Source organism: Pholcus phalangioides, unplaced genomic scaffold (genome assembly GCF_987345545.1).
Source record: "Pholcus phalangioides strain wild (caught in Gottingen) unplaced genomic scaffold, Ppha-v1.0 ptg000004l_1, whole genome shotgun sequence".
In the NCBI taxonomy this organism is placed as follows: domain Eukaryota; kingdom Metazoa; phylum Arthropoda; class Arachnida; order Araneae; family Pholcidae; genus Pholcus; species Pholcus phalangioides.
In genome coordinates, this window is record NW_028301597.1 from 29,142,451 (window position 1) to 29,165,537 (window position 23,087).

Below are 23,087 nucleotides of genomic sequence, written 5' to 3' on the forward strand. Positions count from 1 at the left end.
TAATCCAATTATCTCTTGAATATAATTTATATTGACCCACTGGAAGGTCTTGTAGTCCCTTGGGGTCACGGAGTGTCTGTGTCATTGTAATGCCATTTTTTTCAGTTGTTTTGATTGTATGTTTTATGTGTTGTGTTCAGTCAAAAAAAAAAAATAGAGGTGTTTAAAAAAGAATCGCTTAGACTTGGGCTGTGAAAATAATAACTTTCATCTGCAATTATGGTTTCAATTGCTGATGGAATCATTATGTAATTAAAATTAATAAACTCAAATGATTATATTAGTTTCAATTAACATTTCAACTGAGGTCAGAAATACTGTGTGAATTATAAGTCACGTGACTTTTACTTCATATAATTGACTGAGGGCGGTATTCACCGACATGGTTCAAACTATAGTCACAATTTTTTGTTAAGAGATCGACACGGATTGGTTAAATTTAGGTTTTTAACCAATCTATGTTGATCTCTTATCCAAATTGTGACTACAGTTTAAACCATGTCGGTGAATACGGCCCTAAGCCAATTATAGAAATCGACAGAAAATTCGGTTTTTATTAGAATTCATATCATTTATTTTAAAAATTGTTCACCTACAGATAAGTTTAAATAACCTATTAACACCTACAGGAAGGATAGCACTTTTCTTACCATTACAGTATGTATATTATAATGTTAATGCTTGGTGCGAAAAGAAAGTATTTTTTTATTTCACGAGTATATATATTGTTTACTTGAGTAGTTAAAATCTTAGGTATGACGTATATGGATATAGAAAATACTTTAAAAGATTTGAAGAAAAAATTTAATGATATGGAAAGGAGATTAGAAAATTCTACCTATTTAATAAGCATATACAGCATACGCAAATGAAATTACCTTTAAATACTATTTTTTATCCATACAAACAAAACGTGTTTTGTTTCAGTTTATGTTCGTCGACTTTAATGATCAGTTCTTGCTCGGAATGTGATTTACTTCGGTAGAAAACTCATTGAAAATATTTGATAGTGTGAAATATTATTGTCCTTTGAATCATGTGTATGATTTGAGATCCATTCTCAATCCATTCCTTCAACGGGAAAACTTAAAATAAGTTTTATTCTTGTAAAATAAAATCCGAATCCCGACATGAATTTCATATTTTCGCTCATTTATTCATTGAGGATGGCCAACAGCCAAAACAAAGATAAAATTACTTAGGGTGGGGTTGAATTTCGCAAACACAAGCAGATAAGCATCAAGTTGCAATTCAGAAAGAGTTGTTAAAATGCAAAAATTCGTTCAAAAATATAGAAAAAATATGAACGGACAACTTCATAAAAAATTTTATGGGCAGTATATCATATTTTATTATAATTATATTAGTTTTTTCTGCGGCAATTGTTGTTATTTTGAGTTGTTGTATTTTGATATAATTGACATCCGTATTTTTTATGGGCAATGGACTTTTTTTTAAGTCACTTCGTTGGACATTTTGCATGCTGTGACGTTTGTATTTTTATAAAAAAGACAATGAAAAATTGATACAAGTCATACGCAATGACATCAATTTTTATGAATTTTCGAAGAGTTTAGTGACTTTCGGCACATATTATACTATAATATGTGCCGAATATATACGGCGGATACTATACTTTTACAATATATTTTCATTAATTGCAAGGAACGGAAGAACCCTAATGAAAAGTGGATAAGGCTTAAAAACTTCCATTTTAATTTCACATCCATCCAAAATTTGGTGACACAGAGGTACAACAAAAACGGTGACATGACCGCAGGGAGTCCCCCATCGAGGAGTTGGCGCACCAACCCCTCGATGAGTATAAAAAAAAAAGTCTGCCATTCGGAATCGGCAATAAATTGTAGGACCCGGTATCAATGTGGTGCGACAAAAATTATCAAATGATGATCATTCATGGAACAATTCATTATACAATATTTGTTTTCAAAAATGCATAATAATCTTCATGATGTATAGGCGTTGGTTTATTGGAGAATTCTTCTTACGAGCATAATCCGGCTTAATTGCTACGAGCCTGGTCATTTTGCGATGCGCCCGGCTGAGTGGAAAATTATCACTTTCTGGTCTTGATATTATCAAGGTCTGATGTGCGTTTAGCTTATTGCAATGTGCCCATACACCTCTAGCTAATTAGAAGAATTGGCAATTGATTGCTCAAACAGCCTGCTTTTATTTAGGTTCATTTTAAAAAAGCCGGATTTTAAAACATTTCTACAGGATTAAAATAGTAATTAAATTATAAATTCTATGATATTTTGAATTATTGTATGATATGCCAAGAAAGCACGGCATAGTGCGAATGCATTCAAAATACCGTATTCATTAAAATTACTTGAAAAATACCATTTGAATATCATATTCATTTTTCAAATTTCTGATGTTGATTTGTTTACGCAGAGCCGTAACTTTGTAATTAGAGTTATCCGAGATATATATCGTATGCATTAATTTTTTGAATGAATCATTATCGTAATATTTAAGCATTAGACGCACATTAGTGATATATGATCTTTCAAAAGCAGCTGAAGATGTGGAACGTTCCTCTGCTGATTGATCGAAACATGCATCTAATTCATTCTGCGCTACAGCTCTTACCGAAATTTGAAGTCTTTGCTCGCTCACAGGATGGAATACATATAAATGGTAAACGGATATTGATTCCCGGCAAGGAATTCCGCGCGTTCTAATTCTCTATGCTAGTCGGAAATTATTCCCGGGACATGACTGACGAATTACCTAATTGTCGTACCGGAACCCATGAAACGCATTAAACTTACATTAATCGGATTCCGTAACCTTGATTGTAACTCGGGATATGGAATCCTTAAAGGAACCTTACAAGGTTCAATTCGGGCAGTATTTTGGGTTTGAGAAAATTAGCAATTATTTTATGGAGTGGAGTAGAGAAAATGACCTCGAATCATTTATGATAAACGATTCAGAACATTTGATTATCAACAATGTAGAGGCTGTAATCGGACATTAATTAAGCCTTGATTATTTTTTACTGTATCCAAATATTTCTTAACCGTAAAAGTGAAATTTTCGTAAAGCGAACAATATACATTCATTCGAGAACAGGGGGGGGGGGGGAGAAACAGAATTTATTTCTGATTCCGAACGGCAGCTTTCGACATTTATCTTCCGGGTGAACGGGTACCACGCTTAAACGGATAAAATCTTCTGGCACCTAAATTTCTCCACTACAATGTTAAAGTTCCCCGCTTAATATGATAATTTCAACGAAATTTTCCCGCTTAATCGAAAATTACTCTCCACACGTCAACTGTTGGTACACATCAACCACTATACATATAATGTTTTTATTGAATGAAATATTTGGAATTAATGAAAAACTAATTAATATGTTACCAAGTCAAATATATAAAAAAATACATTAGAGAGTAGGTGCCGGCTGCCAAATATTCAAGTTGTCTTCAATAGTTCATTTCAATATTTTGTTCTCTGTTCATTTTTGTCGCACCATGGTCATTTTCTGCACGAGGGCTAATTGGACCGGGACCTACAATTTATTGCCGATTCCGAACGGCAGGCTTATTTTTTATACTCTTCGAGGGGTTGCGCTAACTCCTCGATTGGGACTCCCTGCGGTAGCAATGTTTTCTGTGGTCATGTTGCCGTTTCTGTTGTACCCCTTTGTCAGGAAAGTTTTCTGACAAGGACGAACCAGGTATCGAACTCGCGACACCTCTAAACATCCTTTGGTACTTTAGGCGAGTATTCTATCGACCTGGGCTACCGCGCCCGTATTTTGTTCTCTGTTGAGCCAATAAAGGACGCAACCTTTTCCAATGAAAAGTAAAATCTTTCATTGGTATTGTGATCATTGTAATTAAATACAATGGGGCGCGGTAGCCCAGGTCGATATTTGCCTAAAGTACCAAAGGATGTTTAGAGGTTCGCGAGTTTGATACCCGGTTCGTCCTCGTCAGAAAATTTTCCTGACACAGGGGTACAACAGAAACAGCGACATGACCGCCGAAAGAATTGCTACCGCAGGAGTCCCCTATCGAGGGGTTAGCGCACCAAACTCTCGATGAGTATAAAAAAAAGCCTGCCGTTCGGAATCGGCAATAAATTGCAGGTCCCGGTCTAAAATTAGACCTCGTGTGCAGAAATGACCGTGGTGCGACAAAAGTGCGTGTGATCGATGATCTATTAAATACAATTTCATTAATATTTTTGATGTCTGATTTATTCGAGAAGCTTTATAAATAGCGATCCATCCAGTTTCCGACATACAAACTATACTAACGTTGTAAAATGGCGATTGAATAGTTCCCGGCTTAATTGGGTATTGTGTGCTGGAAGCCTTGATATCCGATTAAGCTGAGCTGACTATACCAACACCATCTATAGAAGATGCTATACATGGTGTTGACTGTACTGATTTTCAAACTGATATGACGTAGTTAGTTTCAGAAGACGAACCTAATGCTCACGATATTTTATTTTGTCTCCAGGTACAAAGGTTTCCTCAAAGACTGCCCGAACGGTCAATTAACAGAACAGGTGAGTTCACGAGCTCTCTCATAACAAATTTATAAATTCGTTGACGATTTCGTGCCATGTGTTTGCAGCTCTACACGCACATACGAACCCATAAATGTAATTTGATATATTTGTGAATTTCTGCTTCGAATTTTTACGAAAGTGAATGATTATTTTGACGGTTTCATTGGCATTGGAAATGCTCTTTGAACCATTCTCCTGGAAAGAAATCACCGCAGATGACAATTAATAAATGATGAAGTTGCCATTTTTATATTTCCACCGTAAGAAACGGAAATCGGCATTTTTTGATGTTTCGCTTTCAGATCCATACAAATGCCGCCTTTTACACAAATCAAGAATGTACATTAAGTACTTTAAATTCTTTTATTTACAAATTTATAAACCACTTTATGTCTGAACTGTCTATTAAGTGAGTAACGATATTATTGATACGTGAACATGAAGATTCACGTATCAATAATATCGTTACTCACTTAATAGACAGTTCAGACATAAAGTGGTTTATAAATTTGTAAATAAAAGAAAATATTCATGTTGCAGTTTAATGACGCAAAATTCTAATGAAATCGAAGAAACATTTACATTTGGGTGAAACGTAAGAACAGAAGAAGTAATCAAATTTTCGCATGAAAAATACACGACCTTATGACAAGCAACCCGTGAATATCGATGTCTTATTTATAGCAGATTTATTTTTTTTCTGCGGTTTTCTAAATTCAAGTCACAGACACGAGAGTCGGTCTCTCATTTTAAAAAAATCTCTCCCCACAGAGAGCAAGAAACATGATAATTACATTATATGATAATTCGAGCATTTACCATCTTGACCTTAAAATATTTAAGACAGATGGCAGCACGACCAAGAACACGAAACAAGCACTACTCTGACACTATAAAAACGTTGGAGCCACACATACACTCAGAACATATATTCCGGCATGTACCGATTCGTTAGAAATTCCTCAGAAGAATGTATACGAGGTACATGTGCGGTAAAGCTGTAGTAGATGTAATTGCAGGAAAGGAAGGACCAGACATGGCACAGATTTCAATCACTGTGTTTTGGTTCGCTCTTTATCCTTCAATTCATCTCTAAGGTTCTCAATAAGATTAAGATAAGGACTCTGTGCACCAGTTTAATTACTGATCACTCATTTCAAGAAAATAGCACAAGCAGTAGAGGCTGGTGCTTGATCATGTGGAAACATGAACGCGTTTTCACTGAACTGTTGTAAAGAGTAGAGCAGAATTGCCGATATTTTTTTTTTACAATATGACACTGTATTGGTCAAGTCCATGCCAGCAGAAACATCCTCATTGCCAGACAAACGTTCAGAACTCTCGTGTTGATGAAACTTCATGAAGTAATGGGAATTTGTTTCAGTGGAAAAAAAATTAGTTGCAAGGTGCTTTATTATGAAATGACACATTCGGCAAATGTTTACAATTTTAACAATTGTTAAACACTTTGACAATTGTTACAGCAACAAAGTATATTCCACGTGATGGCCATCATTTTCAGATACCATGTGAAATCGCAAGATGGCATGTTACACAACTGACCGAAGTGTATGCGGGGAAATGTTCAGCACGTGGCGTAAAATGCTGCCGTTAAGGTCAGGTAAAGTTCTTGGATCATCACGATTTACCAGACGTTTCAAATGCCCATGCTGGAATTTGTGGAGGAGCTCCATCTTGCATAAAGAGTGTGTCTGCAAGGCAATGACGTGCTTTTAAAGCCGGAACAATTTCGTTCAGCAATGCACATCGCTTGGCGGTGATCGAACATGTCACTGGACCTGTAGAACGTAACTCCTCGTAGAAGTAGGGACCGACGAGAATAAATGATGCAGTAAATCCACACCATACCGTCACTTTTGGTGAATGCAGCGGAACTTCTAAGATAGCGTGCGGATTTTCCGGTTTCCGATTCTGAATCGACCTCAACGCGAGCTAGAAAAACTGTAGTGAGAACCGGAGTCGAACGTCATAATCATGTGGAAGCAATCGTTGCGCAAGTGAAAGTTTGTACGGATAATATCGGAGGATATTCCGCATGATCTTATGGACAGTTGAACGTGGCCTATCCAACGCCTGTGCTGCACGCCTGACACTAGAGCACGAGAATTTGAAGCTCCGTCCTCTTCCAGGACGAACAGTCAACGATCTTGTGGTTACAAATTTCGTTATCATACTCCGAAGATTTTTATTATTCATTGGACCTTTTCGAATCCTCTTCCAATATTTCGACATTTCTGTAGAGCAGTTACTGCGGAATTGCTGTTTTGGTAAAACAATTCGACCAAGAAAGCGCGATCTCGTAAACTTATCGTCATTGTGAGCAGCAAACGCATTGAGAAACAAGATCTCCGCGAATGTTCCTAGGTTTTATAACAGCTGCTGCGTGACGTCACATAAATTTACATGTTTACTACAGGTATTCAAAGTTAATTGCCCTCTGGTGGTAACATCTGCAACTAATACCCCCTGCAACAAATTCCCATCACTCCATGATTTCCTCCACAAAATTTCATACTTTTCTGATGACTGATTGCCCCTGTAAGCTACTTTAAAATAGTGTCTTTTAATTATGGACGTCCTATGCTTCTAAATATAAACCGGTTTTTTTGTCATTATCTCAAAAACCCAATACTGTAGGTTTAGTTTTTCTGACAAACGGTTCTATTTATTGGATTAGGTACATTAGTCTTTGATATGAGCAATCCCTTATATGCTCTCGACGCTAAAGGTGGCTTCAAAGTAATTATCGCATTATGTTCTCCTTGATTTTGTGCTATGCATATAGAGAGGAATAAAGGATGTCCCATAAATTAGTATATAGTTCAAAAACTCATAAAAATTGAAGGAATTTGCATATCTGAATGCGGTTACGAAAAAAGTATTCTCACGAAAGGTAATTTTTTCACACAGAAAAAAAAAGAATTGCTTACATTTTTTATTGATAGAGGACACTGCTCAAAAGCAAATAATGAGTGATTGGATCTGAACTTTTTTTAAATTCCTTCCGTGTCCGAAACGTTCGTAGCCGCTGAATCATGGCTGAGGTAAACCATTTTTATCAATACTGAGTGCTTTATCCCCGTCAATGTCAAAATCCCAATGAAAACCTCATGTCCCAGTAACAAAAAAAACTCCATAAATTCACGAATTTGTGGGATACAATGTACATAGAAAATTAAATGTTAAGCTCTTTTCGCGACAATACTTTCAATCCAATCCTTTTTGCGGAGAAACTATTCTCACGTAGGAGTTTTTTCCCTTAGCACAAAAAAAGTTTAGTTCGAATATTTGTCAATAGACGACTCTGAATTAAAGCAAGTCACAGAATATCTGGACCCGATCTCTTGTGTCTAAAGTGTTCCTAAAGCTTCAGTCAGCAGTTCGTGGCTGAGGGGAAAAAATTTCACCAGTAGTACTTAAGACATGAAAATTATAATGTCAACATCAAAAAATGAAAACCTTATTCAAGATCATGCCACTCACATACATATTTGTTATGGGCATCTTTTTCTCAGCCACCTCGTTGGGCATTTTGCCAGTTGTGGCGTTGTATTTGTATTTGATCCAGTAGCAGGAACAATTCAGAAACGAGCTGTCAATCCTATACCCTCCATTTTATAGGACTCTGATTTGCATCTTTCGAATGAATTTCTTTTATGCAGTGTCCTTTAACGACAAAAATTTGAACTAAATTCTCTTCACCAAAAAAGAAAAAGAAAATTCCCCTTTCGTGAGAATAACTTTTTCACACAAACCACATTCAAATACACCAATTCCTTCATTGTTTTATGAATTTTTGAAACATTTACAAATTTATGGGACACCCCGTATTTAGTTTTTTTTTAGCAGGCTACCTGGTTATCTGCATTATCCGTTATAACTTCACAAAAACGATTATTTTTAGTCGTACATATCGCAGGAAATAAATTCGTTTCCTCCAACTCTATGTACGATATATTTAGATATAATAGAGGTAATATTCTTTATTTTATTGCCACCGAACGTAATTGCGTATTTGTTCAATTTCTACGAGAAATAAGTGAATTTCTCTACCAGAATCGTCCAGGTCTATTTCCCCCAATCCACTGGAGATTCTTCCAAAGAATGTGTCATAAAGGCTGAATGGATGCCAACGCATTGATCAGTGTTTTCCTTCTGCTTAGAAGAGAGAGAGGGAGTGAAGTTAACGAATGATGGAAGAGGTTTCCCCGTTCTAATGCCCCGGCAATACATCTTAGCACTCCCACACAGGTAATAGGCACTCATTTTTCACACGCCGAAGATAAAAGTCGACGAAATTTACTTTCACAGAAATATAGGTACGCCTCCCCATAAAAAAGAAAATCTACGTTCCCGATTTTCTTAGCTTGTGCTTGGTAAGCAAAAATTAAATAAGGCATAAATGAAAAATAGTGTGAAAGGGAAATTTAATTATTTTATTAATAAATTTTATTTTTCCATCTTATAGATGATAAAATAAATGAGTAATTTCAATCAGTCATATGATTCAATCAAAGTTACAGTCTGTATTATTAAAAAAAAAAAAGGGCTGGTAAATCTTAACATTTCGTTTCCTATACATTTCCGGGGGAAAAAGATGCGATTTCTTTTAAATAATTTAATGAGAACTTTTAAAATTTTATTTGTAGGTCATTTTTCATAAGTATCAACTTCAACAACACATTCCAATTTCAAAAATCACAAATTTCACCCATATTTGTCATGAAATTCGTGGAAATAATCACCACAGGGAGTTTTTTCTTTCAAGTCTGTAATACCAGTGTCAAGAAAAAAGGAGAGTTTTAAGTTTTGTGTCTAAATTACACTTCTGGCCACCGTAAATGCAACACCCTGAAGGAAGCATGCAAATAATATGAAATTTACAACATGCATTAGCGGAGGTGAGATATGCAAATGATTATAATTTCAGCGCAGACGCACATCACGCGCGCCTGTGGCGCCACTTCAAAGCGCTATTTAAGGCTTGGAGATTTCGAAGATTTGAAGTACGGCAATTGTGTTTTTCTTGTGGTTTTTTCAAAAAAACGATCAATTATGCCTCGTAGAAAACAGCGATCATCTTTTGATCAAGTATCCGAGTTCGACAGAGGAAGGATAGTGGCCTACCGAGATTGTGGATTATCTTTCAGGGAAACCGGTAGTCGTGTTGGACGAAACCAAACAACTGTAATGCGGATATGTGATCGTTGGATGCAGGAGGGTACGACGGACCGACGTGTTCGATCGCATCCATCTCAGTGCACCACTTCAAGTGATGGCAGGCGTATTGTGCGTATGGCAGTGACGGATCGCTCAGCCACATCACGAACCATAGCACGGCACATTCAGTCTGTACCGCATCATCCAGTGTCTGCGCGTACCATTCGACGCCGTTTACAGCAGAGTGGTCTGTCCGCAAGACGTCCATTGCTTCGTCTACCCTTGACGCAGAACCACAGACGTCTCCGCCGCCAATGGTGCGATGAAAGAAGGATGTGGACGGCACAATGAATGAAATTGTCTTTACTGACGAGTCACGCTTCTGTCTGCAACACCACGATGGTCGGATTCGAGTCTGGAGACACCGTGGAGAGAGGATGCTGAACAGCTGCGTCATGCACCGCCACACTGGTCCTGCACCGGGTATTATGGTATGGGGCGGTATTGGATATCACTCTCGCACTCCTCTAGTACGCATTGCCGGTACTTTAAAAAGCCAGCGCTACATCTCCGAGGTGTTGGAGCCAGTTGTCCTTCCTTACCTTCAGGGCTTGCCCACAGCCATATTTCAACAGGATAATGCGCGACCACACGTGGCACGCATTGTCCAAAGGTTCTTCGTCAATCGCCAGATTGAATTGCTTCCCTGGCCAGCTCGCTCTCCGGATCTTTCGCCGATAGAAAACATGTGGTCCATGGTTGCTCAACGATTGACCCAGATTACATCCCCAGCTGCCACACCAGATCAACTTTGGCTACGCGTGGAAGCTGCTTGGTCTGCTGTACTCCAAGAACACATCCAAAGTCTCTTTGAATCAATGCCGAGGCGTGTGGCAGCGGTGATCTCCAACAATGGCGGCTACTCTGGCTACTGATTTTGGCAGGAACCACACTTCACAGAAGTCTATAAATTTAATCATTTGATGCTTGGTCAACATGTTATCTACAAAATAAATATTGTTGCGATATCTCTTGTCTTTCTTGGTGTTGCAATTTAGATGGCCAGCAGTGTATTTTATTTAAACAGGTTATGCAAAAACATACATGGTTTGTAGAAAAGAGCATTTGTGAATGAAAAAATGATGAAAATAATGGAAGTGAGAATAATCAATGTTTGTGCTAGCGCCATGTACTGTATTAAAATATCGCATATTAAAAATATTTATAGTGCAAATAGAACCAAAATTCCAACACAGTTCGTGCACGAAATCCTATCAACAGCACCATAAACTCTTTATTGTTTGGTAGTTGATCGATAGATTGATTGATGACCGCTCACACCCAGAGCTGTTGTGCAAGACAACTTCCTCTCTTCACATCCTAGAAAGCTGGGTCGTGTCGGAGAACATCTTCTATTTATTCAACAAATGCAACAATTATATACATACACTCTATGGCAGGCGTGGCCAGCTTCTTTCTGTTCGCGGGCCAACATAATGATCAGCTATAGCGTCGCGGGCCGCATCAGTGGTGCAACTTCGGTGTATAAGCCTCTCCATTACTAATTGAATTAATTAGTAAGTATTTAAATATATTATTAATTGAATTAATTAGTTAGTTTTTAAATTAATTTCGTCATTAGAAATAAGTTTGTTAATCAAGAAATCTGCTGTTGGAACCGATAGTTCAAATAATGATCATAAATTTATTTTTTTCACGGTACTTTTACCTTGGGGGCCAACTCTTACCACGGGCCAGCTGTTGGCCACTCCTGCTCTATGGAAAAAATCCATCAGAAAACATTGATCACGATACAATCAGGATTAACATAAGAGAAAAATGAAATAATAATTAAATATATATAACAAAGAAAAAAGATCAAATACACGCTTATTTGCAATTAACATTTTAATTAGCTATGAACTATTATATACGCTCTATGGAAACAATTCATCAGGAAACATTGAGCACGAAACAATCGGGATTAACATAAGTTAAGGTAGTTGATAGAACGGTTCAACTTATAGTGAATTCACTATGGAATTATACAATATAACATATAACAGACACCCTCGGGACGAAAAAATTCGCATGTTAAAGGCACACAATAACTAATTTTTCATTCTTTCCTAAGGAAAAGGAAACTAAACCTTTTCCCTTAAACTTTGTGACTGTTTGGTCAGGATGATTTCAGGATTGAAGATTTCAGGATTTCATTTTTCGGTTTTTTTTTTCTCAAGTACCAACTACACAACAGGCAATGTTTAAAAAAAAAACTCACAAAATTCACCTTTAGTTTAATGCCATAAAATTCTTTGAAGTAATTTTGATAATTAATTCTTTCTTTAATGAATGTAATATCACAGAGTCAGAGTTTCCAGTTTGAGTTATTTCACTTCAACACGTAATGTCCGAATGAAAAAATTTTTAATCTGCCGAAAAATATTGGTTTAAGAAAGATCAATTTCGTGAAAACAAATTAGAATAATCCATGCATGTCAGCACCATGTAATGAAATATTGTACAGGAAAAATATTTACCGTGCAGACAGAACTAAAATTCGAGCACAGTTCGGGCGCTAAACCCTTTCAACTATAACATAACGCCATTATTGTTTGATGGATGATAGAATGGTTGTGTAACTTACAGTGGGATCGCGATAGAAGCATACAGTAGAACTTCTCGATAACGGGCACTTGGACGGAATATTTTATCTGCTCACGGGGAGTATCCGTTAACAGGTAGTAAATTCATTGAGGCCCGTTGACGGAATTAAAAAAAAGTGTCAGCTAACTGAGAGTGTCTATTATCGAGAGGTTCCACTGTATAAAATTCATTTTCAATAATTACGGGGCTCAAACTCTACATTTTTTAAAATCATTTCTCCACACAGATGCATCTTTTGATATTCCCTTTTCTTTAAAAATGCAATAGTCTATCGAATTACCTGATAGGAAAATTTCCATTGCATTTTTCCGGACGCTGCTACTGCTACAGCAGGTCTTTTCCGGTAGGAATTTTGATCTAATGACTTCTAGTAACTACTGTTATAATACATACGATATCAACAAAAGTCTTCACCAAATCTCTGTAATTTAACATGCAAAAGCCTAAGTTGAAATTTAAGAAATTCCAGCGCGCGTTTAAGGGAGACATACCCAGGCATACGTATTTCTTCTGCTTAATTGGCTTCATCTTGCTGCAGGTGAAATGTTGTCGTTCTTGAAACATGATATTTAGACTTTCAGCATGTACAAGTATAATGACCATAATAGTTTCTTATGATCCCATCTAATGGAAGGATACTAAAATATTTCACATTAATACTCGTGTAAAGTCTGTATTGCTTGTCAGGAATATATTTGTTCTAACCTTGGAAACTGCGGTATAATAACATCATTATTATGACTATATTAATGATGGCGGAATCACCACATAACATATAGAGTGAGTTGTTTTCAAAAGTAGCATTTTTATCATCTCCTCGTATCATCAATATTTCGTAACGTACATTTCCAGACATCCATCGAATGCATAAAATATTCCTCGTCGAAGGTAATATGTATAACGAGGTCAACTTTGCTCAGTACAAATTCTTGGCAAGATCCTCTCAGTCTTTTGTTCGGTTGACGTCTAGTTCGAAGCTCCCCCCCCCACCCCACCCTTTTAATTGTGAATAATGACTTCCAGTCCAAACAGTAATTCATGAGATTAATATGGATCAAATATACGAAACTTTTTCTCTCAAGTGGTAATTACGGTGCTGATTTTAGATACGAAAAACGCTAATGAAGAAGTACAAAGTTGAACATAAATAACAATAATAATAATTATTTATTCTCCTATGTATCTGATTAAATAGACAAATTCCAACTGAGCTTCAACTTGCAACACGCCTGCGATTCTTCTTTAACGTCCTTTGCGAAATTGCTTATGTAAGAATTTGTTGAAATAAAAGATAGTAGAGACAGAAGTTAGAGAAAAAAAGATCTGTATTGCTTTGTCAGAGATACTTGTTCTCACGTTTGAAACTGCTGTGTAATATCACCATTATCACATGATTATATTAATGGGATCACAACATAACATGAATTGCGAGTTGTTTTCAAAATAGCATTTTTATCATTTCCCCCTATCATCAATATTTCGTAACGTTCATTTCCAGGCATCCATCCAATGCATAAAGTATTCCTCGTTCAAGGTAATACGTTTAATGAGGTCAACTTTCCGCAGTACCAATTCTTGGCAAGATTCTCTCAGTCTTTTGTTCGGTTCACGTCTAGTTCGAAGCTTCCCCCCTCTTTTAATTGTGAATAATGACTTCCATTCCGAACGGTAACTCATAAGATTAATACGGATCAAATATACGAAATTCTCTCTCTCTCTATTCGTGGCTATTACGGTGTTGATTTTAGATACGAAAAACGCTAATGAAGAAGTACAAAGCTGAACAGAAAAAAAAATAATAATAATTCACTCTCTGTCGTATCTCATTAAATGAACGAATTCCAACGGATCTTTATGTTGCAACACATTCTCGATTCTTTTTCTACGTCCTTACAAAATTGCTTATATAAGAATTCGTTGGAATAAAAGATTGTAGAGAGAGAAAAAAAAAGGCGAAACTGATTCACAACGTGTGCTACCGGGTTTAAAATTAACTGGATCGTGTTAACGTGTGACACAAAAGAAGTCAACGTCATTAAAACTTTTAAGACGTTAAGAGAGAAATGCTTCCCTTGTGAGGTTGGTTCTTAGAGAAGCGTCATTGTTCGGGGTTGAAGAAATTGGTCATTAGAAGGACGTTGTCGGATCAACCGGATCTGCCTCGCTAATGAAGTGATGATGAGAGAGGGAGCCGCGTACAATTTAAAAGAATGACTTATATTTTTAGCTTTTCTTATATGCTCCAAGCGACAGGCGGTGATGATGACACGTCCAAAATGACTATGTTGTATGTAAGTGATGTGTCAAGTTCGGAGGATTTTGGCAATGATTAATCACTAGCAATTACGTTTTTTTTATTGCCTAGTATGGCTCAAAGATTGATACAAAACGTGAATTATCAAGGGTAGAGACAAAATAATCCACGTTCTGTGATAGCATCGTTGAACTGGATATAGAAAATGTAAATGGTAGCTCAACGTACTTGTCATACGCCTCTTTAATCATAACATAAAGGAAGTTCATTTTTATAGCAACAAGTTCATAAGAACCATTTTGACGGTTATGTGATCATGTTTTTCAATTAATTTTGGAACCGTAACATAATTCGTCCGCGTTCTATCTACATATACAGTTCTTGTGTGTATGTTACGGTCAATATGATAAATCGGTGATTACCTATAATCACTGATTATTATGCATAATATCATCATAACAGTCTCGATAGGTTTGATAAACTTTAAAACATTTATCACTTTTACCAGTGATTATGCATAATGAAGTCGGTAAGAATGAAGTTGGTAAGTAGGATAAATATGAAAGACATCATGCGCGTCATATCATTTAAATTCTTTTCCTGTACGTGATGCGTTAAGTATCCATATTTTTTCATAAAAATAAAATAAAATAAAAATAAGTGTTATAATGATAAAAAAAAATGTATAAAGTATCAACATCACCGATCAAATCCATCATCCTAGACTGAATTTAAGCAAATTATTCTGTAAATTAAAGTAACTAATTGGCGATTAAACACATTTAACAATACGAGCTGGGGGTTATACACAATTACCGGTAAAATATGTGATGAATTAAAATATTCAAAAATTCCAAATTTATCAAACTTACCAAAATGGTAGGTGATTATGAATAATAATCAGCGATTATATACATAATCACTGGATTTATCACATTTACTCATAACATATATATATATTTCAAATTATACGAATTATATAATTTTGATTAATAACGGAAATATCAGTGTTTGATAGCGATGATTTAGAATAATGAAAAATAGTATATATTCAATGATTTTTTTAAGCGTAACATTTTTCGTTCACTCAAATATTTCTTTTAAGAAACAAAATATATGTGTCAATGAGAAATTATTCGATAAGTGAATTAAAGACATCTTCAAATATGTAAAATGCAAGGGTTAATTTTTGTAGCGACAAATTCATAAAAGCATTCTATAGTTGCGATAATGTTTTTCTTTTTTAATTTAACTGATAAGCAATAGTGTAAAATTTAGTTAGTATATAATTTTTTTTTTCAAATTATATATACATATATATATATATAATTATAATTTCAATGTGTAATTAACTTTTTCTGTACTCAAATATTTTATTGAAAACACAAAAGAAAAAGAAATTAATTATTTGACAACGAAATGACAGCCATCTTGAATTGTACGTAGGAAAAAAAATAATTCGCAGAGGATTTTGGCAATGATTAATCACTCGCAATTACGTTTTTCGTTTCTTAGCACAGCTCAAAGTTTGATACAAAACGTGAATCATCATGAATAGATCAAAAATAATCCATGTTCTCTAATAACATCGTGAAAGTGGATAAAGAAAATGGACGCTGAACGTACTTGTCAGACGCCTCTTTACTCAAGATATGAAATTTCTCATTTTTGTATTCACAAATTCATAAAGAATCGTTCTCACTGATTTTATGCGAGATCCCTTGTTTTCATTTTTAAATTTACTAATTATATTCTTCATTAATGACAGGAATATTATTATTCATTTTAAAGTTTAATAGGAATAATAAAATTAAAAAATAATAGAATGTATTTAATGAGAGAGATTTCAATTTGTAATTTTTTTTCCTTTACTCCAAGTACTTCATCGACGATACAAAAGAAATGTATTATAGAAAAGCTGTTTGATAATGAAATAAGGCAGCTTCAATATACTGTATATCTGATAAAATTTGATGAATACGACAGCCGTTTTGAAATATACCAGGAGCAAAATGGGTATAAAAAATTATTCGGAAGATTTTGGCAATGCTTAATCACTACAAATTACGTTTTTTTCATTTCCTAGTGAGGCTCAAAGATTGATACGAAGCGTGAATTATCATGGGTAGAGACTAAATAATCCACATTCTGTAATAACATCGCTGAATTGGATATAGAAAATGTAAATGGTAGCTAAACCTACTCCTTATACGCCTCTTTAATCATGATATCAAGAGGTTCATTTTTGTAGAAATAAATTAATAAATGCCCTTTGATTCGATACTTTTTTTTAAGTCTAATTGATAAACCATAGTATAACACACACATGAGTTCTTATATAATTTTTTTTCAAATTATAATGATTAAATTTGTTAAATAACGGAAATATTATTGTTTAATAGAGATATAACAGAATAAAAAAAAAGAATATATTTTATGATTCAATGTGAAATTAATTTTTCTTCATTCAAATATTTAGAGACAAACAAAAGAAATATGTTATAGAGAGAGAAACAATTTAACAACGAAATGACGGCTATCTTGGAAATATACCTGGGAAAAAAATTAATGAGTAGCGTAGCGAAAAATAATTTGGAGGATTAGGGCAATGATAAATCACTAGCAATTATATATTTTTTTATTACGTATAACTGAAATATAGAACGTGTACTGTCATGAATAGAGACAAAATAGTTCACGTTCTGTAATAACATCGCAGAAATGGATAATTGAAAACGATTGCTCAACGTACCCTTCATATTTCCCTTTAATTATGGTACAGAGATTAATTTTTTTAGCAAAGAAATTCAGAAAAATCATTTGAAAGGTTATGAAAATGCTTTTTCAATTAATTTAGAAATCCTAGCGTAATATTATTTAAATATTTTGTGGAAGTTTTTTTTTTTTCGATGTGTACTTATCTATTATATTCTTCATTAATTAGGGAAAAATTATTTTTCATTTGAAAGTTTTATGGAGATAATGAAACAAAAAATAAGATGTATGGTTTAAACGTATAAAATACAGTATATATATATATATATATATATATATTTTCAAATATTTGCTTTTAATGAACGAAAAAAAGTGCTATATAGGAAAAATATTTGATTATGACACGAAAGGCGCTTTGAAAAAAAATACCCATATACCTAAAAAAAATAATTAAAATTTAATGAATAGGAAAAAACAATTCGGAGATTTTGGCAATGGTTGATCACTAGCAATCACGTTCTTCTTTCTAGTATTTCAACTCAAAGATTGATACAGAAAGGGAACTATCATGAGTAGAGAGAAAATAATCCACGTTTTTAACACTCTCACCGTCATTGACGAGATACTTCACTTTCTGAGCAGTCTTTTATTTTAACAATGACAAGCCTAGACATTTTGAAAAGCTGATTCCTTCAATGGAACCCATTTTTCTATCCCTTCTATCATGAATCTGGTGAAAATCAGAAGAAAGCGTACTCCATGAAAAAAAGATATTGGAATATTATTTGGAATGTTAAAGGGGGATTGAGAGGCTTATGCTATGCCTGTTGGAGGATTAATAACATCGTAGAACTGGATATAGGAAATGGTAGCTCAACGTACTTGTCACTCATCTCTTATTTCATAGGGGGTAATTTTTGTAGCAAGAAATTCATAAAATCAGTTGAATGGTAATAATCGCGTTTTCTGAATTTATTTTTAAAAAAACATAGTGCAGTTCGTGTTATTTAAATATTTCCATAGCAGTTCGTATAATTATTTTAAAAAATTATACTAATTATATTATTCATTAATTAAAGAAATATTATCGCTCATGTGTGCAAAAGTATTATAGAGATAACTGAATGAAAAAATTGAATATATTTGATAGTGTAAATTTTTTTCTTCATTCAAGGAAACAAAGGAAAATGTGTTATCGAGAAACTATTTAATAATGAAATGGAAGCCAGCTTGAAATATATCTGCAAGTAGAAAAAGATTCAAAATTTAATGAGTTTGAAAAAAAATTAACTCAATTAATTAATGCAAAGAAGCCCATCGAGAATCCATAGAAAAACTTTATATCTTGAAAATCATGGAAATATTTGTTGTAGTTTTTTCCTACTATTTTTATATTGTTTAGTAACTTTCTTTGTGATCTGATGGAAGATAAAAAGATAATGGGACAAAGTAAAGAACGAAATCGAAAAGCTATAATAAAAAACAATTAAATTTATGAGATACGAAGAGAGTTTCTCATCGATTTTGTGATTAAGCTCAACTGGAAACGCTCCATCAATGACAAAATATTAAACGCTGCTTTACAAACTTGTGGTGGGTTTTAACGGAAACTGTTAATTGGGTGGGGGATTAGAAAACCGAAACTTTTGATGTAAAATATATACGGCATATTTGTTACTGCCAAAGCCCGAAATTATCCAATTTGCGACGAGGCCGGCCACTTCCCGAATTGGTCAATTTCATTAAATATTGACCCAGCCGATGTCTGAATTTCGGACATTGGCCGGCCAGTTCGTGAAGTGGCCCGTGATCCCTGGCCGATAACAAAAGATTTGATTCGGTATCATCTTCAAGTTGGTGTATTTTATCGTGTTTAGTTATGACAAACCATAGTTACGATGCGATAATCATTTTTTCCTCCAAAATTTGGAAGAAAAACTATGTTTAAATAATCATTTTTATAGTTTTTTCTCTCAAATTTCACTTTTTCTCTCTCGTCGCAGGAAGCTAATCAAATATAGCTGCTATATATAGACATGTATCGTACGTTGGCGATTAAAAGAAATGGATTTGGCTCCTCCCGTCCGTCTTACACCAGCACATCGAGCTTTGGCCAGGGATCTGTGGCCACTTCATGAAATGGCCGGCTAAAGTCTGAATCATTTCTGAAATTCGGACTTCGGTTAAAACCCTTGGCCAATTCGCGACAAGGCCAGCCACTTCGCAAATTGGCCGCACTTCGGCAGTAACATATAGGCTATATACACCAAAAAAATATATATATATATACCCCAAGGCAGATAATACAGTAGAAACTCTCGATAACGGACACCCATGGTACCAAAAATGTTGTCCGGTAATGGAGAGTGTCTGCTAATGAAGAGGTACGGTGTCCAGTGAATCTCGTTTATACGATTTTTACATTTATACCACGTTTGTCTTCTGTCGCAATCGGTTCCTGTTGAAAATGTATAACTTACTGAAAAAATATACACCTCTGTGGTTATGCATATAATCACCAATCATCTTGATAGAGTTTCACGACATTATCACTTTCACAGGTGATTATGCATAATTCCCAAATAAAGTTGGAAAAAGTCTGATAAATAAATCAATTAATAACAACATAATCATAATCAGCCAATAATAACATTATCAGTTTTATAATGTTGGTTTAACGGTCACTAATTTGATCACTCATACGGTCATTCCCTTGGTGACTCATGCGGTCACTAGCTCGATCATCATACTGTCACAAACTCGATCCTCATACTGTCACAAACTCGATCCTCATACGGACATTAACTTGGTCACTCATACAGTCAATCGCACACTCACTTGGACACTCATTTACTCATACGGCAATGAGTTACTCACTCACACAGTCAGTTACTTACTTGGACATTCACTCGGCCGCCATTCATACGGCCAGGGCAGGTGAAATGCAACGGGGACGAAACGTACCGGGGCGAAATTTCCGAATAACCACCAGACGTAATTTTTCCCATAAAAAGAAGAATGAACCCTTTAACATTGTTTCGAAATTAACTGAATGCCTGAAAAGTAAAATTCCATATACTTTCTTGATGCGTAATAAATAATAAATCAAAAACAAGGTATTTTAATATCTCACGTTGTCATAATTAAGCACATGCAGGAGTTCCTCAATTCAGACATTCATGTTTTGTACCTGAATTATTTGACTAAAAAGCCAGCAAAAATTCACGATTTTACACGGGCCATTAAGACTTCAATCGTTACATTCTAGACTTTTCTTTTTAAATATTTCCAAGCCCACACACTCTAGTTCTCTATTATATAATACAGAGTTCCATAGGGATTAAAATTCCAGAATTTTATCATGGTTGTTTCGTCGAAAGCATGCTGTCAGGGAGAAATAACGGTTAAATTTTCTGGATCATTTCGTTCATTTTAATGCCACTCGATTTGAATTCAGTCCTGCGTGAAATACTTTCCGGCTATTCGAAAGAGGAAACTATTCGTGGGAACCGTCATTTTAAAATGGTGATATCCATCCGTAATAATATACATTTTTGAAAGATATCCGTGTTGAGAACATTGCTGAATATTTCTTTCATTTTAGTTTGACTGAAAAATTGATGACAAAGCGCTATTGAAAATACATGGTTTCTTATTCCCAATATAATTGAAAACTCAAAAATTATTTGAGTTTTACGAAAATGTTTGAATTTTTTTTATTTTTGACTCACAGTGATAGACAGTCATTAATATTTGGACGTGTCTGGAAAATTCACCGACAACAGTTCACCACCATGCAATACACCGCTAGGAAAATTCACCGACCATACCCTAATCTCAGTTCTACAAGAGTAAATGAACGAGGGAATGAATGAGCAAGTGAACGAGTAAGTCAATGAATGAGCAAGTGAACGAGTAAGTCCATGAATGAGAGAGCAATGAGGAAATGAATGAGCAAGTGAACGAGTAAGTCAATGAATGAGAGAGCAAGTGATGGAATGAATGAGAGAGCAAGTGATGGAATGAATGAGCAAGTGAACGAGTAAGTCAATGAATGAGAGAGCAAGTGAGTGAATGAATGAGTGAAACCTGCCTGTCGCTGAAGCTAGCTTGCTCTCGCTCACTGACCAAGTCACTCAGTCAGTCACTAGGTAGTTCATTCTATCACTCACTCACTGGGGTTTCTCTCTCTCTCTGTTACTCACTCACTAGGTTGCTCATTATCCCACTCACTCACTAGGTTGCTCATTATCCCACTCACTCACTAGGTCGCTCATTATATCACTCACTCACAAGGTCGCTATTTACATCACTCACTCACTTACTCCGTAGGCCATTCACTTATTCACCAAGTAACTACTCACTCACAATGTCGCTCGATCACTCAAAAGGCCGGTCACTCACTCAAAATGTCACTCGATCCCTCTCTCAGTAGGCTGGTCACCCACTTGATCTCCAGGTCGCTCATTTACTTCCTAGGGCACTCACTCAAAATGTCACTCGATCCCTGTCTCAGTAGGCTGGTCACCCACTTGATCTCCAGGTCGCTCATTTACTTCCTAGGTAACTCACTCACCTGGTCACTCATTATATCATCAGCTAACTAGGTTGCTCACTCTGTTACACACTCAATCACCTGATCGCTGGATCTGTCCATTAGCTCTTTCACTAATTCTGCCATTCCTCGCTTACTTGCTCGTGTCAAACTGTTGTCGGGGAATTTTCCTAGCGACGAATTTGCCGTCGATGAATTGTTGTTCGGAGAATTTTAATGAGACGGTGAATTTTCTCCTAGCGGTGAATTTTTCGCAAACCATATTTAGAACATTAAAGAAACCATTCTCTAGCGAGTGATCATTTGAAAGTGGTCTGTCTCTATGAATTTTACAGTCATTGGAAAACAAGTAGAAAATTTTGGTACCTTGATTATAATCACACAGTTATAGAAAATATTGATGTTTCAATTTTTGATTTTGTAATGAGAATCAGTAGTAATAAATTATTGTTATTTTTCATTACTAGGGATTTCTTCGGATATATAAACAGTTTTTCCCTCAAGGAGACCCTTCAAAATTTGCGTCATTAGTGTTCAGGGTGTTTGATGAAAATAAGGTGAGTAATGAAACATTTGCATAAAACAATCGTGTTTCATAATGTAGTATGTTAATGTATGTAAATGTATGTCCCATAAATTAGTAAATAGTGTAAAAAATTCGTAAAAATCGAAGGAAATGCTACATTTGCAAACAAGTTGTCTGTGGATTGTCAAACAATTCTCACTGTGGAGGAGAACGTGGGAGTGGGGGGGGGGGGGTACAGGAAAATCAATGAGTTCACATTTTTGTTGGTAGGGGACACCGCACGAAAACTAATTATTAGAAATACACAAATAATGCAGGGTGTACTATTCAGAGATCATTTCTGAATTTTTTCTGTCACTGGCGGACCCTACTTGTATCCTTTTGGACACAGAAGAGATTGAAGAAAGGTTCAGGTTCAGTTTTGTCTGGAATTCCAATTTGTTTTCGTAAAGCACTCTGTTGACAAAAATTTGAAGTAATTTATTTTTTTCCCGTACCGAGAAAAAAATCCCATTTCGTGAGAATAACTTTTCCGCACAAACCACATTCAAATATACCAATTCTTTTTATTTTTTAATGAATTTTTGAATTGTTTACGAATTTATGGGACAACCTGTGTGTAAACAAGC

The 23,087-nt window shown here is 35.2% G+C and overlaps 1 protein-coding gene across 1 annotated transcript in view; it reads left to right on the forward strand.

The window, feature by feature from the left end:
- LOC149087055 (frequenin-2-like) overlaps positions 1 to 23,087 on the forward strand; it is a 250,475-nt gene that overhangs the window by 204,337 nt on the left and 23,051 nt on the right. Inside the window, exons 3-4 of the mRNA XM_089231280.1 lie at positions 4,509 to 4,557; positions 22,400 to 22,489. Of these exons, the coding sequence (XP_089087406.1) occupies positions 4,509 to 4,557; positions 22,400 to 22,489 (139 nt within the window). The remainder of the gene's footprint in view (positions 1 to 4,508; positions 4,558 to 22,399; positions 22,490 to 23,087) is intronic.